Below are 15,090 nucleotides of genomic sequence, written 5' to 3'. Positions count from 1 at the left end.
TGTGCATTTGACAAGGGGGAAAAAAATGATACGAGCAAACATGCTTTGGCAACACTGCGAGGGTGATTTTGTTCCAATTGCCTTTGCAAGGGCAATTAAATCACAGCTATGACGATGAGAACTCGGAGTGTCAATAAGGGGTCGGTCTCTCTTCTATAATTGACATGCACAAATCACTTGCAAACACTGCTATACACGGTCAATGTTGCGTTTTCTCATACGGGGCGTTCCACGTCAACGGGCCATTTGTTCCACAATATTTTTTGAATTTAATGAGAAAATTCGTAGCTCAATTTACTCAACGGATTCGTGTTCCCGAGGTCAAAATACGTCAGAAAAGTGTATTGCAATCAATTTTAATCATAAAAAATAAATCAGTGTTTTAATTGGGTGTAATATGCTTTTCTGATGTATTTTGATCTCAGGAATCCGAATCTGAAAGAAAAATTGATCTATCTGCAAAAACGAACGAGTTATCCCCATTTTTTCGCATTTTTTACCATAAATTTGAGGATATCTCGAAGGGAAAAAATCGTAGCTCAATTTGGACAACGGATTCGTGTTCCTGAGGCTAAAGTACATAAGAAAAGTGCCATACGATCAATTTTTAAAAATAAAAATTTTTGGCCAAAATTTGAGATTTTTCCAAGGGGTACCCCTTACGATTTTCTCGTAGAGATTCTTATCTCGAAATTGCCTATCGACACTGTCAGCGAGACCGAGTGGGGTGGACGTTGATTACCATCGACGAAGTTGTGGCTGCAGAACTTTGCCGCACATTATAATATTTACACCGAGACGAGGGTTCGCCGTGAACTCCTATTGGTCGATACACCGTACGTATCCTCGCAAACGGATAATATCCCGGCTCGAACGGATAATATCCCGAGCGGTTTGTTGTGAGACGTCACCTTGGGGGCTGAGCAGAGGTGACGCCCCACAACAAACCGCGCGCCCGTGGCTACCTGACTCCAGCAAAACTCGGGCTCCCTCGTAGACCGAGAAATTCGAATATTTCGACCCATGCATGGATTGCGACGAATCAAAGTGGGTCTACGACTAAAACCAATCGATATGTCTTCATTTTTCTGCTCCCAACAGCGAATAATTGATGATTACTCGATCGATTGCTCTTCAGCTTTTCGGGATCAAGAATAAAGAATTCATTTTATCGTCTATTTTAATGTAGTTCTTACCCAGGAATTTGAATCTGAGGAGATAAGAATTGATCGTATGGAACTTTTTTCATGTATTTTGATCTCAGGAACACGAATCCGTTGTCCGAATTGAGCTACGATTTTTTCCCTCCGAGATATCCTCAAATTTGAGCCAAAAAATGCGAAAAAATTGGGATAACTCGGTAAATTTTAGAGATAGATCAATTTGGCTTTCAGATTCGAATTTCTGAGATCGAAATACATGAGAATAGCATGGGAAACCCAGGAAAATAAAATGTTTATTTTCGACCCAAAAATCGATAAATTTGCGCGGGTTCAAATCCCCTTCGGGATTTTTGGGCGAATTTTTTTTTTTTTCGCGAATTGATCGTAAGACACTGTTCTCATGTATTTTGACCTCAGGAATCCGATTCCGAAAGGAAAATTGATCTATCTCTGAAATTGACCGAGTGATCGCCAATTTCCAGCTTCTCGGGATCAAGAATAAAAAATCCATTTTATCGTCTATTTTAATGTAGTTCGTACCCAATAATTTGAATCTGAGGAGATAAGAATTGATCGTATGGAACTTTTCTCATGTATTTTGATCTCAGGAACACGAATCCGTTGTCCGAATTGAGCTACGATTTTTTCCCTCCGAGATATCCTCAAATTTGAGCCAAAAAATGCGAAAAAATTGGGATAACTCGGTAAATTTTAGAGATAGATCAATTTGGCTTTCAGATTCGAATTTCTGAGATCGAAATACATGAGAATAGCATGGGAAACCCAGGAAAATAAAATGTTTATTTTCGACCCAAAAATCGATAAATTTGCGCGGGTTCAAATCCCCTTCGGGATTTTTGGGCGAATTTTTTTTTTTTTCGCGAATTGATCGTAAGACACTGTTCTCATGTATTTTGACCTCAGGAATCCGATTCCGAAAGGAAAATTGATCTATCTCTGAAATTGACCGAGTGATCGCCAATTTCCAGCTTCTCGGGATCAAGAATAAAAAATCCATTTTATCGTCTATTTTAATGTAGTTCGTACCCAATAATTTGAATCTGAGGAGATAAGAATTGATCGTATGGAACTTTTCTCATGTATTTTGATCTCAGGAACACGAATCCGTTGTCCGAATTGAGCTACGATTTTTTCCCTCCGAGATATCCTCAAATTTGAGCCAAAAAATGCGAAAAAATTGGGATAACTCGGTAAATTTTAGAGATAGATCAATTTGGCTTTCAGATTCGAATTTCTGAGATCGAAATACATGAGAATAGCATGGGAAACCCAGGAAAATAAAATGTTTATTTTCGACCCAAAAATCGATAAATTTGCGCGGGTTCAAATCCCCTTCGGGATTTTTGGGCGAATTTTTTTTTTTTTCGCGAATTGATCGTAAGACACTGTTCTCATGTATTTTGACCTCAGGAATCCGATTCCGAAAGGAAAATTGATCTATCTCTGAAATTGACCGAGTGATCGCCAATTTCCAGCTTCTCGGGATCAAGAATAAAAAATCCATTTTATCGTCTATTTTAATGTAGTTCGTACCCAATAATTTGAATCTGAGGAGATAAGAATTGATCGTATGGAACTTTTCTCATGTATTTTGATCTCAGGAACACGAATCCGTTGTCCGAATTGAGCTACGATTTTTTCCCTCCGAGATATCCTCAAATTTGAGCCAAAAAATGCGAAAAAATTGGGATAACTCGGTAAATTTTAGAGATAGATCAATTTGGCTTTCAGATTCGAATTTCTGAGATCGAAATACATGAGAATAGCATGGGAAACCCAGGAAAATAAAATGTTTATTTTCGACCCAAAAATCGATAAATTTGCGCGGGTTCAAATCCCCTTCGGGATTTTTGGGCGAATTTTTTTTTTTTTCGCGAATTGATCGTAAGACACTGTTCTCATGTATTTTGACCTCAGGAATCCGATTCCGAAAGGAAAATTGATCTATCTCTGAAATTGACCGAGTGATCGCCAATTTCCAGCTTCTCGGGATCAAGAATAAAAAATCCATTTTATCGTCTATTTTAATGTAGTTCGTACCCAATAATTTGAATCTGAGGAGATAAGAATTGATCGTATGGAACTTTTCTCATGTATTTTGATCTCAGGAACACGAATCCGTTGTCCGAATTGAGCTACGATTTTTTCCCTCCGAGATATCCTCAAATTTGAGCCAAAAAATGCGAAAAAATTGGGATAACTCGGTAAATTTTAGAGATAGATCAATTTGGCTTTCAGATTCGAATTTCTGAGATCGAAATACATGAGAATAGCATGGGAAACCCAGGAAAATAAAATGTTTATTTTCGACCCAAAAATCGATAAATTTGCGCGGGTTCAAATCCCCTTCGGGATTTTTGGGCGAATTTTTTTTTTTTTCGCGAATTGATCGTAAGACACTGTTCTCATGTATTTTGACCTCAGGAATCCGATTCCGAAAGGAAAATTGATCTATCTCTGAAATTGACCGAGTGATCGCCAATTTCCAGCTTCTCGGGATCAAGAATAAAAAATCCATTTTATCGTCTATTTTAATGTAGTTCGTACCCAATAATTTGAATCTGAGGAGATAAGAATTGATCGTATGGAACTTTTCTCATGTATTTTGATCTCAGGAACACGAATCCGTTGTCCGAATTGAGCTACGATTTTTTCCCTCCGAGATATCCTCAAATTTGAGCCAAAAAATGCGAAAAAATTGGGATAACTCGGTAAATTTTAGAGATAGATCAATTTGGCTTTCAGATTCGAATTTCTGAGATCGAAATACATGAGAATAGCATGGGAAACCCAGGAAAATAAAATGTTTATTTTCGACCCAAAAATCGATAAATTTGCGCGGGTTCAAATCCCCTTGGGGATTTTTGGGCGAATTTTTTTTTTTTTCGCGAATTGATCGTAAGACACTGTTCTCATGTATTTTGACCTCAGGAATCCGATTCCGAAAGGAAAATTGATCTATCTCTGAAATTGACCGAGTGATCGCCAATTTCCAGCTTCTCGGGATCAAGAATAAAAAATCCATTTTATCGTCTATTTTAATGTAGTTCGTACCCAATAATTTGAATCTGAGGAGATAAGAATTGATCGTATGGAACTTTTCTCATGTATTTTGATCTCAGGAACACGAATCCGTTGTCCGAATTGAGCTACGATTTTTTCCCTCCGAGATATCCTCAAATTTGAGCCAAAAAATGCGAAAAAATTGGGATAACTCGGTAAATTTTAGAGATAGATCAATTTGGCTTTCAGATTCGAATTTCTGAGATCGAAATACATGAGAATAGCATGGGAAACCCAGGAAAATAAAATGTTTATTTTCGACCCAAAAATCGATAAATTTGCGCGGGTTCAAATCCCCTTCGGGATTTTTGGGCGAATTTTTTTTTTTCTCGCGAATTGATCGTGAGACACTGTTCTCATGTATTTTGACCTCAGGAATCCGATTCTGAAAGAAAAATTGATCTATCTCTGAAATTGAGAGAGTTATCGCCAATTTTCAGCTTTTCGGGGTCAAAAATAAAAAATTGATCCTTTAGTCTATTTAAATGTAATTTGAGCTCAGGAATCTGAATCCAAAAGAAAAATTGATCTATCTGCAAAAATGACCGAGTTATCCCCATTTTTTCGCATTTTTTACCATAAATTTGAGGATATCTCGAAGGGAAAAAATCGTAGCTCAATTTGGACAACGGATTCGTGTTCCTGAGGTCAAAATACAAGAGAAAAGTGCCATACGATCATTTTTAAAAAATAAAAATTTTTGGCCAAAATTTGAGATTTTTCCAAGGGGTACCCCTTACGATTTTTTCAAATTTTGGCCAAAAATTTTTATTTTTTAAAATTGATCGTATGGCACTTTTCTTATGTATTTTGGCCTCAGGAACACGAATCCGTTGGTCAAATTGAGCTACGATTTTTTCCCTTCGAGATATCTCCATTTTTATGGTAAAAAATGCGAAAAAATGGGGATAACTCGGTCATTTTTCAAGATAGATCAATTTTTCTTTCGGATTCGCATTTCTGAGCTCAAATTACATTAAAATAGAGTAGAAAATCAATTTTTTATTTTTGACCCCAAAAAGCTGAGAATTGGCGATAACTCGCTCAATCTTAGAGATAGGTCAATTTTTCTTTCAGATTCGGATTCCTGAGATCAAAATACGTAAGAAAAGAATATTAAACCCAATAAAAAAAATAAATTATGTTTTGCTTAAAAAACGACTTTTTTTTTGGTTCTTCAAGAGTAATCTCACATATAATCAGCTCAGGAATCCAAATCTGAAAGCCAAATTGATCTCTCTATCAAATGATCGAGTTATCGTCAATTTATCGATCCAAAAAGCGAAGAATCAAAGACATCTCGATGGGATTTATTCCCAACACAATTTAATCGACGTCTTCGTGTACCTCACGCAAAAATGCGCAGGAAAAGTGTCCTGAATTCAATTTTGCACGATATCACATTCAGCCCCAAAAAAAGCCAAGCCTAGCCTTGGATTTCTACGGTGTTCTTGCGTATTTTGATCTCAACAAAAAATTCAGATTCAATTGAAAAACAAGAATATCAAAAGTCAATAAAAATATTATCGAAAAGTGGCGTGTTTCACGCAGAATGCCCCATCATATGTATGCCAAATAATATTCTCATCCAATTTTACAGTCTTACCTCGAGTTCGGCAGCTGTGATACGACTTGACGTAGGCCTGGAACGAATGCTCGCCGTTCTCGGTTGAACAGGCGTATTCTGACCAGTGTTCGATCCCGCCGATGGTTGTTGCGGCAGATGAATCGATTCCGCACTGCTTGATTTTGCCCCGGTTGACGTTATTTCGTCCCTGTCATCTTTTTCGCCACCGCCCTCTGTTGTGTATGAAATAATTGGAGACCTCTGATCCGTCGTCAAGGACGTGGCCGACGATGAGATGGAAAATAAAGCCAACTTACCCAGTCCGGCGACCATCGAACGAGCCCTTGCCCTCCCAACGCTCAGAGTAGTTTTGGGATCTCTCCTGGGTGGCATCGGTGCTGGCGATCTGCCTAGGGTACCGCCGACGACGACGTTGTTACTCCCTTTTCGTGGCAATGTTGCGTACTGCCTCTGAATCGGTTGACTGATAGGCAATGCCGCTGCTGACTGAGAATTAGGAAGGCCCACTACCGGGGAGACGACGCATAATCGAACCAGTTCGCCAGATTTCTGAATCAAATCCACGACGTGCTCGTGCGACGCTGTTGTTACGTCTTCCCCATTTATCTGAAATCAGAACGATCGGTGAATGATACCGTTCCTCGGACCTTCCGTCTATCAGAGGACGGTATTCCGTTACCTGAATCAGATAATCGCCTTTTCTGAGACCAGCGATATCCGCGACGCCTCCTTCGTCCACTTTTTCCAGATACTGCAGAGCTGGACATGTAGCCGATGGACTCTGTGCCATCAGTTGTGAATTCGACCTCGCGCCTCTCAATATAAATCCAAAACCTTTCCTCGATCTGTGTAACACGACCGTGCGGGGTTCCGATGTCACGCTGTGGAATACATGGAGAAATGTTTTTTTAGGGGATCGGCGAGAGGTCGAAACATTGCCCGTTACGTGTAAAAATATAACGAGAAAATTATCAACGTAAAACGAAACCTTACGGCTTCTTTAGTCGCGGGGCTGTGGCAAAGTATTTATGTTGCGATTCTCTACGTCCCAATACTCGATTCCGCCCTTCTCTGATAGTTTGCGGTCCCAACGGAATGTTCGTATGCCTCAGTCTAACTTCTTGTATACAATGAGCTGGAAAGAGGCCCGTCCCTTGACCTCTGAGGACTCCTTCCAGCAATCCACAATCTGTGGCTCCCGTAACTGTCCGAAAAATTATATAACAACAGCAATGACAACAAAGGACGGATGCGCGATTGCGAATCACATCGACGCATGTGGATGAAAAATACCTTCTAAAATATCTCCTTGGTTAATTGTAAGATGTCCGTTAATCCCACTGTTGTAACTTTCGACGCAAACAACGGTCGTTCCTGGTATGGAAAGAGAGTTTGTCGTGTCCGATTGCGACGTACCAACTCCGGAACTGTCGCTGATGACATCGGAGGCTGTGTCGCCCAAGCTTTTGTCTGAAATGATGGAATCAGTTCAAAATATCGGTAAATACGACGAAAAGTCTGCAATTGTTCAGAGTTTGCGTGTAATAGACACGATGTGATCAGGTCGTCAAATTTAGATTTGTCTGACCAGCGATTTTTTTATATGTATAGTAGAAAATTGTTCTGCAAATCATGTGTGATTTTCTATACATATACGTAAATTGGTTTCATTTTCATTCTTGTGCAGGCAAATCGATGAACGAGATACGCTAGAAGCTGTCCGATGAATTGACATGAAAAAAAAAAAAAAGAAGTAAATCAAAAATGAATTGCCAGCGAACGATTGAAAATCATGATAAAAATTATGACGATAAAGCAATGGATGATTGTAAAAAATAATTGCGAATGATCTTGACTGCGTGGATTGTGAATGACAATTTTTTTCTTTTTATTTGAAACATGCGAGCCAAAAAAAAAAAAAAAATGGAATACTGTAGCATGATTGAGCGATTGTATATCGGATGGATAATTTTCATAACAAATGTATCTAAGTTATACGTACAGCGAGTGGCGGTATGTGAGTATTGAAAGTATCAATGATTTTCCCTGTACTTATTTAATTTTTTTGTTTCAATAAACATCTCACCTACAACAGATTATTTGTAAAATTTACCTGATTTACCTGATATCAGATGATTACTGCCAAAGATCATTCACAAAATAATGAACATCCCTTTCAGAGACATTGAACAAACATGCATAAATATATTTATTCGTGTGTATATAGAATTCACTTTGGTGGTGATGGCTCAAGTTCGTAACAAATACCAAACGAGATAAATATTCGTTTAAATCATCATCCATTACACTAGACAGAAATAAAATGCTATATTCATTTCCGTAGTGGTGGAGCTGCTCGGTTCAAGCACAGTTTCCTTCAATCTTCCCTCGACTATTACGTATCTCTGTATGAATTCACTTTGTGCCTAACGAGGTTGTACAATTGGTACTTTACACAGACTGCGAAAAATAGGCTTCGACGATCGTGTGAGCCCCCCCGACGATTATCGATAAATTTTCTTTTCATTGGTAACGATGAAAGAAAAATAGTCAAGACATGTACCTGTTACTATGCTGGCCGAGTCTTCACCAGAGGGTTGATTGCTGCCATCTGACAGGCTAGAACTAGCAGAGCTGAATGGGGCGAGACTTCTACTACTTGGGGACGGAGATGGGGGAAGGTCCATCGTCCGATGAATGTCCAGACGATGTTGTAACTCGATCCTATGTTCTTGTAACCTCGATAGGCCCTCAATTCTTAGGTTTTGATAGTGCTCCGAAGATGGATATCTTGAAATTGTTTCATGCATTCGACATGAGCATAAATTGTCTTTGCAATAGTGATAAATCAAGTTGTCTATTGCATAAAAAAAAAAAAAAAAAAAAAAAAACAGTTGGGCATTTTTGTCACAAATCATCAACGACTATGGTGATTATGTACACGAAGTTGATACAAACTTTCAAGATATCAAAAGCTATCTCACGTTTTGATTCTTGGGCTACATTCTCAAAGAGGATTCTTCTACGCACGTATACGCACATACGAAACATTTAATAGAAACGAATCAAAGTTTTACAACTTCAGTCGTGACCATCGATCGTCATCGATCAGCAAAACTGATATTCGTTCACACTAAATGCAAAGACAGTTTATGCTTACCTTGTATTAGGATCTCTTAAGCTATTAGGGTTCTGGTATTCGGACGGTATCCGGTTGAGGGTATTCAACTGTTCGGTTCTGGTGAGGGTGCCAAGATTGGGTTGATCGGATTGTATTCTAGCGAGAGCTCCTATGTGCTGGTCGGACGGTATCCTTTGAAGAGTGCCAAACTCTGTTCTGGACGTACCAATGTTTTGGTCCATGGACGGCAACGTGATCAGGTTGTGCTTGTGCATTTCAGCGAGACCGATAGCTTGGTATTGTTCGTTGGACGTTACCCTGGAAAACATCGCCCCGTTGTTGTACCGGTCCATCGACGGTATTCTCGTCAGAGTCCCGGTATTGTAGTCGTCAGACGGTGGAGTCCTAGCAACGCCGACCGCCGTCCCGCAACGCGTATCGCCGTACGGTATTCTCGTTAAACTTCCCGGGGTATAATCATCGACGGACAATGTTCTCGTGACGTGAGTACCGATCGTGTTATTCGGTTGATCGTTGGACGGTGTTCGTGTTAACGTTCCCAAATTGCTCGCAGAACAGCTCGTCGTCATACCGCCAAATGCCATAGATCGGCGTTTAGGGTTGTAACGTGGAGGGCCTTTAAACGGTACTGGAAAAGGAGGTTGCAAGGGTAAGTAAATAAAAGATTACTTAGCCTTACAATGTTACAAGTATTCGGTTTATCTGAATATTTTCATTGCACTTCCCGTAGCGCTGATACTTGTATAAATGTGTTTGTCTCGTTTCTTGGATTACGCGAGTCACACATTTATGCGTATTCATAGCCAATGTTCGCGTTCAAATATGTACGTAATATCAACATCGACAACGATGAATTCAATATATTACAAAGCGGTGAAGCACAATTGATCGAAATTAATGTGGTAGTAATACAATATTCCTATCCATTTGCATGTTACAATACCTAATTTTTAAATATATGCCGTTAAGTGTGCCGTGGGCTCGTCTCATACCTGAATATAGCCAGCAGTTTTATACGTGGAGATATAATTACAGGGAAAATGGTAGCAGAGTCTGTATCTGTTGTCGTCATCGTTACTCCGACGTTATCGATATTCTTACAAAATTGCAGGTAGGTAATCAATAACACCCCGTACCTCTGCAGTCCATTGGGATATGGTACAAGTAATACAAAAATTATCCTTCTATACGTTACGTGAGAAAAAAAAAAAGAAACAAAAACCAAACTCACAATTTCCAAAACTTGCAACATTCTTTTTACACGTTACTTCCTTACTCGATGGACGCAAACGTATTCGCGTTGTCCACCCGTTGTCAACAACCATTGGACTGCAGTCGCATTCAAAAAACAGAGACTCGTTATAATCAAGTATCTTCTACCAGTGAATTGATTCACACATTAGTTTGAACTATCGATACTTATTATAGCTTACGAAAAAAAAAAGGAAGAAAAACCCAATATTTTACAAAATTGGACGGACAACCATCACCACCAAATCCCACACACAAGAAAGAAAAAAAAAATGAAGAAAATGAAGAGAAAAAGAAGTGATCTCGAAAAAAGTGTTAACGTATCAGTTACGTCCGAGTTACACGAAATCATCTTTCAAAGAGTCTAATATTACTTGTTCAAGATATCTGGCTAAATCAAACTGTAAAAGCTAGAGCGTGCTCATGCCTGGATAAAAAAAAAAATAAAATAAAATAAATTGATGAATAAATGAAGCAACTATGATTTCATATTCGCACCGTTACAAGATGTGAAAATACCTATGACTGAAATTTATAAAAAAATCTTTCCAGTCTATCAAACATCGACAGGTCATGCCGTCTCCGATACCGATTACTCACCAACTTCTTCGGCCTGATAATTTTTAATAACTTCTGCAAGGTCCATGTTACCGGCGATAACCGCGACCTGATAAGGCGTTTGATTCGCGTAGTTCAAGCTGTCCTTTTGAGCACCTCTGAAGAGAAGTTGGCGAATGCAGGAGGAGTCTGTATTGTTGACGGCGCAGACGTGCAACGGGGTGTTGCCCGAAGCATTTCTCGCGTTCATGTCGGCCCCGTAGAAAAGAAGATGGTCGAGATGTTGTACCAAATTATTTCTACACGCCTGAAAAAAAACGAATACAACACCAGAGTTTTAACGAAACGAACGGACACACCCGAGAGATTCTCTCACATACCTGATGAACCTCTTGCCATCCGTGAAGATCTTGGGCGCCGATGGTCGCGTGATCGTGAAGAAGCGTTTCGCAGAGCATCGGATCGGTTTTATAAATAACGCTGTAATAAAGAGGCGTCAAACCTTTGGTGTCCTTGTAATTGGGACTGGACCCGAGCGCCAGAAGAGTCTGCACAGCCTCCAAACTGTTCCTTTCGACCGCCTTGTGCATGACGGTCAATCCTTCTTTGGTCCGATAGTCCATGAGGGCTCCTCCGTTGACCAGAGCGATGATCACCTTCGCCGGTTCTTTCAAAGTGGCCGCCAGTGTCAACGGTGTTTCTGAAAATGTTCGAAACATCGGTAACAATTGCTAATATCCAAGTAAACGCCTCGAATATCCGTAGGGGAATCTTACCACCGGATTCTGGACACTGGAAATTCGGATCCAGTCCTTTTTCGCACATTTTCTCAATCTTCTCCCCTTGACCGCTGGCCACATAATGAAGCAACCTTCGAAAATTCGGTCTCGTGTGCAACGCCTTGAGCTGTTTCTCGTCCAAGTTCAACGTTTTGTAAACGCGTTTCTTGTACTTGAGCTGAAACAAACAATCGAAACAATTTTATCTATTTTTTCTATAAAAATTGAAGAAAGAGGAAGAAAAAATGATGAAAAATCTCTCGTAAAAATCGGACATTGACCAACAAACTGACGCGGTTGACCGGTTACCGTATCAAATATACCTATGTACGTGCGACTGTACCCTGCATATATAGAAGCCGGTACATAGAACTCCGGCATTTCTAACGGTGCGCACCTTTTCCTGTACCAGAGGCAAAAGACACTTCTGCCGGAGACTGTCCGCAATACAGAGATTTCCGTACAAAGATAATCGAGCTTTGGTATAAAAGACGACGACGTTAAAGCCGTTTCAGCTCTTGCTGCAGGACGTACGACAATCCCAACCTCGTCGTTATTATTATACACGCTACCGTTCGGAGTCGTTTATTCTTTTTTCGCCTCTCCTCATTCTTTTTTTGGTTTTTTTATCGTAGAAGAAAATCCTGATGTATCTGTACCAAACCGTGTTGATCTCCATCGTGATAAGAGAGCAAAAAAGAGACCGCCTTTTTTCTCTTTCTTTCTACCGCCGTCGGATGGACGAGTAGCGTGAATTTTCTGTCAACGAGGCATCGTTTTGAATGTGTATTGTATCGTAACGTGCGTTTTCACGGGCTCGCAATTTTCTCGGTACGTCCATAACTTGTGCCTACCCACCAGGTGAATCACTTTTCTCCCCATCGAAGGACAAAGCGAGTCGCGTAAACTTAGATATTACAATACAATTCCCTCTAGTCGGCATACCTCGAGTTCAACTGATAACAACGAGTTACCGGTGAGATTCAAATCTTCAAACTTAAAGATGTACACCTACAGATATACGAAAAATTTTAAAATTTGTTTTCTTTTTCACCGATTCTTCCATTGCCAGGGATTTATGCATCGCGATAAATTATATCCCGTTAATCCCACAACGGAATGCATATTTTTTATAATCAGAACCTCGATTCTGCCCTCAGGACTTTCTCCCGTTGGTGGTCACTATTATGTATCAGATGTATCATAGATACACGGACATGTGTATAGCTATGTGTGTACAAACCAAACGTATGCAAGTTAACAATCTTTGTCGGTGGTGCGTCAAATTTTATTACGAAATCGAATTTATATCCGAAATCATAATATGACGTACAGGTACGTGTGTTGCTGCACAGCGTCAGTTTTGGGAGAAAAGCTCGTCTCGATCGGAGAACGACTGAATAATTGTACTATACCTATACCCACAGATTTTTAACGATCGTCCTTAAAACGTATCGAAGTGAAGGAGGAGAGCGAACGAAAACGAAGGAAATTGAAAAACAGGTTGAGCGTGGATTTATATTTGATAATTTACCTCGAGGTATCCGACGGGTCCGTTGAACGGATAATCGCCGAGAGGACGTTCCTCGTCCAAAAATTTTCCAGCTTTCCCATTCACGGCGGGATAAAATAATCCATAGTTGAAGCTTTCCTTGAGTTCCTGCAATACATGCGAAAGAAAAAAGATCAATATCGGGTGAAATTTGATGTGCTGTGAAAAAAAAAAATTGAACAAAAAAAACGGATTAACCGTTCAATCATTAACCGGAAACCCACTGTATGCCGTACACGCAATTAGATTGAAACCAAAAAAAAAAATAAAAAATGTAATTAAAATTTCAACCGAATAAAAAGAAGGTTAATAAATAAACGTGCTGCAACATTAGTTGTACGTATCATGCTTTTCTGTCTATTTTCACGTTGAAAAAAAGGCTTTGAAAACTAATCCAACTATCGTACACGTGAATACCTATACGTATAAACATATAGATACGTATACAAGTACATATATACAGAGTTAAAAATTCCTGTTAACGCAACAAGAGGAGAACGATAAAAGCTGATGATTTACGACAAAAGTCACGTCTTCGAAAAGTTTCATTTTTTTCCTTTCCTACTCATATCTGTTTCTTTATTCGTTATAGAAAATTTTCACGTGTCATTGTGATAACTTCTCTTGAAAGAAAAGAAAGAGAAAAAAAAGAAAAAAAAAGAGCAGGAGAGAAAAAATAAAATGAAAACGAATCTATAACCGTTCATGCATGCTACATTGCGTGACGTGCATCAACACAGGTATGGAGAATTACATAAATGCTCGCGGTTTTATGTACAACAAAATTATAATAATACCGAATCATGCCGATAAAACGGGTGAGGGGAAAAAAACGACAAAAAACGGGACAACGGAGAATGAAAAATTCTACGAGTAAAGAGGATCGCGTTCGACGTATTCCGATCTTTTTTTCCCTAGTCATTTTTTCATTTTATTTCTTTTATTTCGCATCTGAATTTTGTCTTCTTCTTTTTCGTTACGTACAAAGGTATATCAATCATACGGAGCAAAGAAAAAAAACGAAAAAACGAAAAAAGAAAAAATAGAAAAGGCGCAGGTTTAATTATAACGAGAGAAGAAAAAGAAGAAGAAAAAAAGACGGAGATGAAAATTAAGCTACGTACACATACGTGTGTGTGTACGTACGTACTTCCAATTATATTTTTCCTTTCTTCTTTCCGTTAGAAAGATGTTTGAGAAAAAGTGGATGGAAAATAGTGGGGAAAAAAAAAAAGGTGGCAAATTGAAAGCAAATGAATAAATAAATGTTGAAACGCGGGCGCGTACGATAACGGAATGGAAAGAGGAGGGGCGGTACGGGGAGGTGCAGCGAGGTGGTAAGGGTACAGGGAGAGCGCAAACCTTGCAACGAAATAAGATGAAGATGGAAGACGAGGATATAAAATTAAAAAGAACCCCGGGCTCCGGCCGCATCGGTAACCTACGGGTTAGGGGGTTCCGACGGAGAGTTCGATCCCTCGGGCAAAAAGCGCAAGTTACTTTCACGTTAAGAACCAGTTACGACAAAAACTGAAAGTTCTCTTTTGACCACGCATTATATGTGTACATACATTACACACGTATATCCCATACCTGCCCACGTACATATCTACATATATACACACACGTTCGTACATAGGTAGATTTATATATTATACCTGTATTACATACAACAGTATTACAAACCGGTGTTGTTACCGCTGCAGTTATTCCTTACCGAGAGATACTTGACCAACCGCGATCATAGTTTATTGTTCATACCGTAATGATATACGCGACGAAGCGCGCCTCCGTTGAATATTGTAACAAAATGCCGACGACGACCGCGACGACAAAAACGAGAATTCGACAAAGTGGTAACGAAAAAGAAAGAGAAAAAAAAAAAATGATAATTCGAACAAAACCGACAAAAAAGATAAAAAAATTTACTATCATTTCCAAATCGAATCTACCCATTTACCTAGGTGCATCGT

General features: G+C 39.4%; 1 protein-coding gene across 10 annotated transcripts in view; it reads right to left on the bottom strand.

The window, feature by feature from the left end:
* The window catches only part of LOC105683887 (protein shank), a 51,949-nt gene that overhangs the window by 6,528 nt on the left and 30,331 nt on the right, over positions 1-15,090 (bottom strand). For 8 of the 10 annotated variants that reach the window (XM_048658646.1, XM_048658647.1, XM_012396854.3 and 5 more), the window contains 11 exons: positions 13,100-13,225; positions 11,563-11,743; positions 11,167-11,486; positions 10,829-11,093; positions 8,996-9,605; positions 8,399-8,625; positions 7,129-7,305; positions 6,829-7,039; positions 6,515-6,716; positions 6,132-6,441; positions 5,854-6,047 (listed from right to left, as the gene is read on the bottom strand). In XM_048658646.1, coding sequence (XP_048514603.1) covers positions 5,854-6,047; positions 6,132-6,441; positions 6,515-6,716; positions 6,829-7,039; positions 7,129-7,305; positions 8,399-8,625; positions 8,996-9,605; positions 10,829-11,093; positions 11,167-11,486; positions 11,563-11,743; positions 13,100-13,225 — 2,823 coding nt within the window. The remainder of the gene's footprint in view (positions 1-5,853; positions 6,048-6,131; positions 6,442-6,514; positions 6,717-6,828; positions 7,040-7,128; positions 7,306-8,398; positions 8,626-8,995; positions 9,606-10,828; positions 11,094-11,166; positions 11,487-11,562; positions 11,744-13,099; positions 13,226-15,090) is intronic. The other 2 variants (XM_012396855.3, XM_012396856.3) reach the window with 1 other exon arrangement.

The sequence above is a fragment of the Athalia rosae genome, chromosome 7 (genome assembly GCF_917208135.1).
Source record: "Athalia rosae chromosome 7, iyAthRosa1.1, whole genome shotgun sequence".
Classification (NCBI taxonomy): domain Eukaryota; kingdom Metazoa; phylum Arthropoda; class Insecta; order Hymenoptera; family Athaliidae; genus Athalia; species Athalia rosae.
The sequence above is the reverse complement of the archived record's forward strand: the minus strand, read 5'-3'. Positions and strand labels throughout refer to the sequence as shown.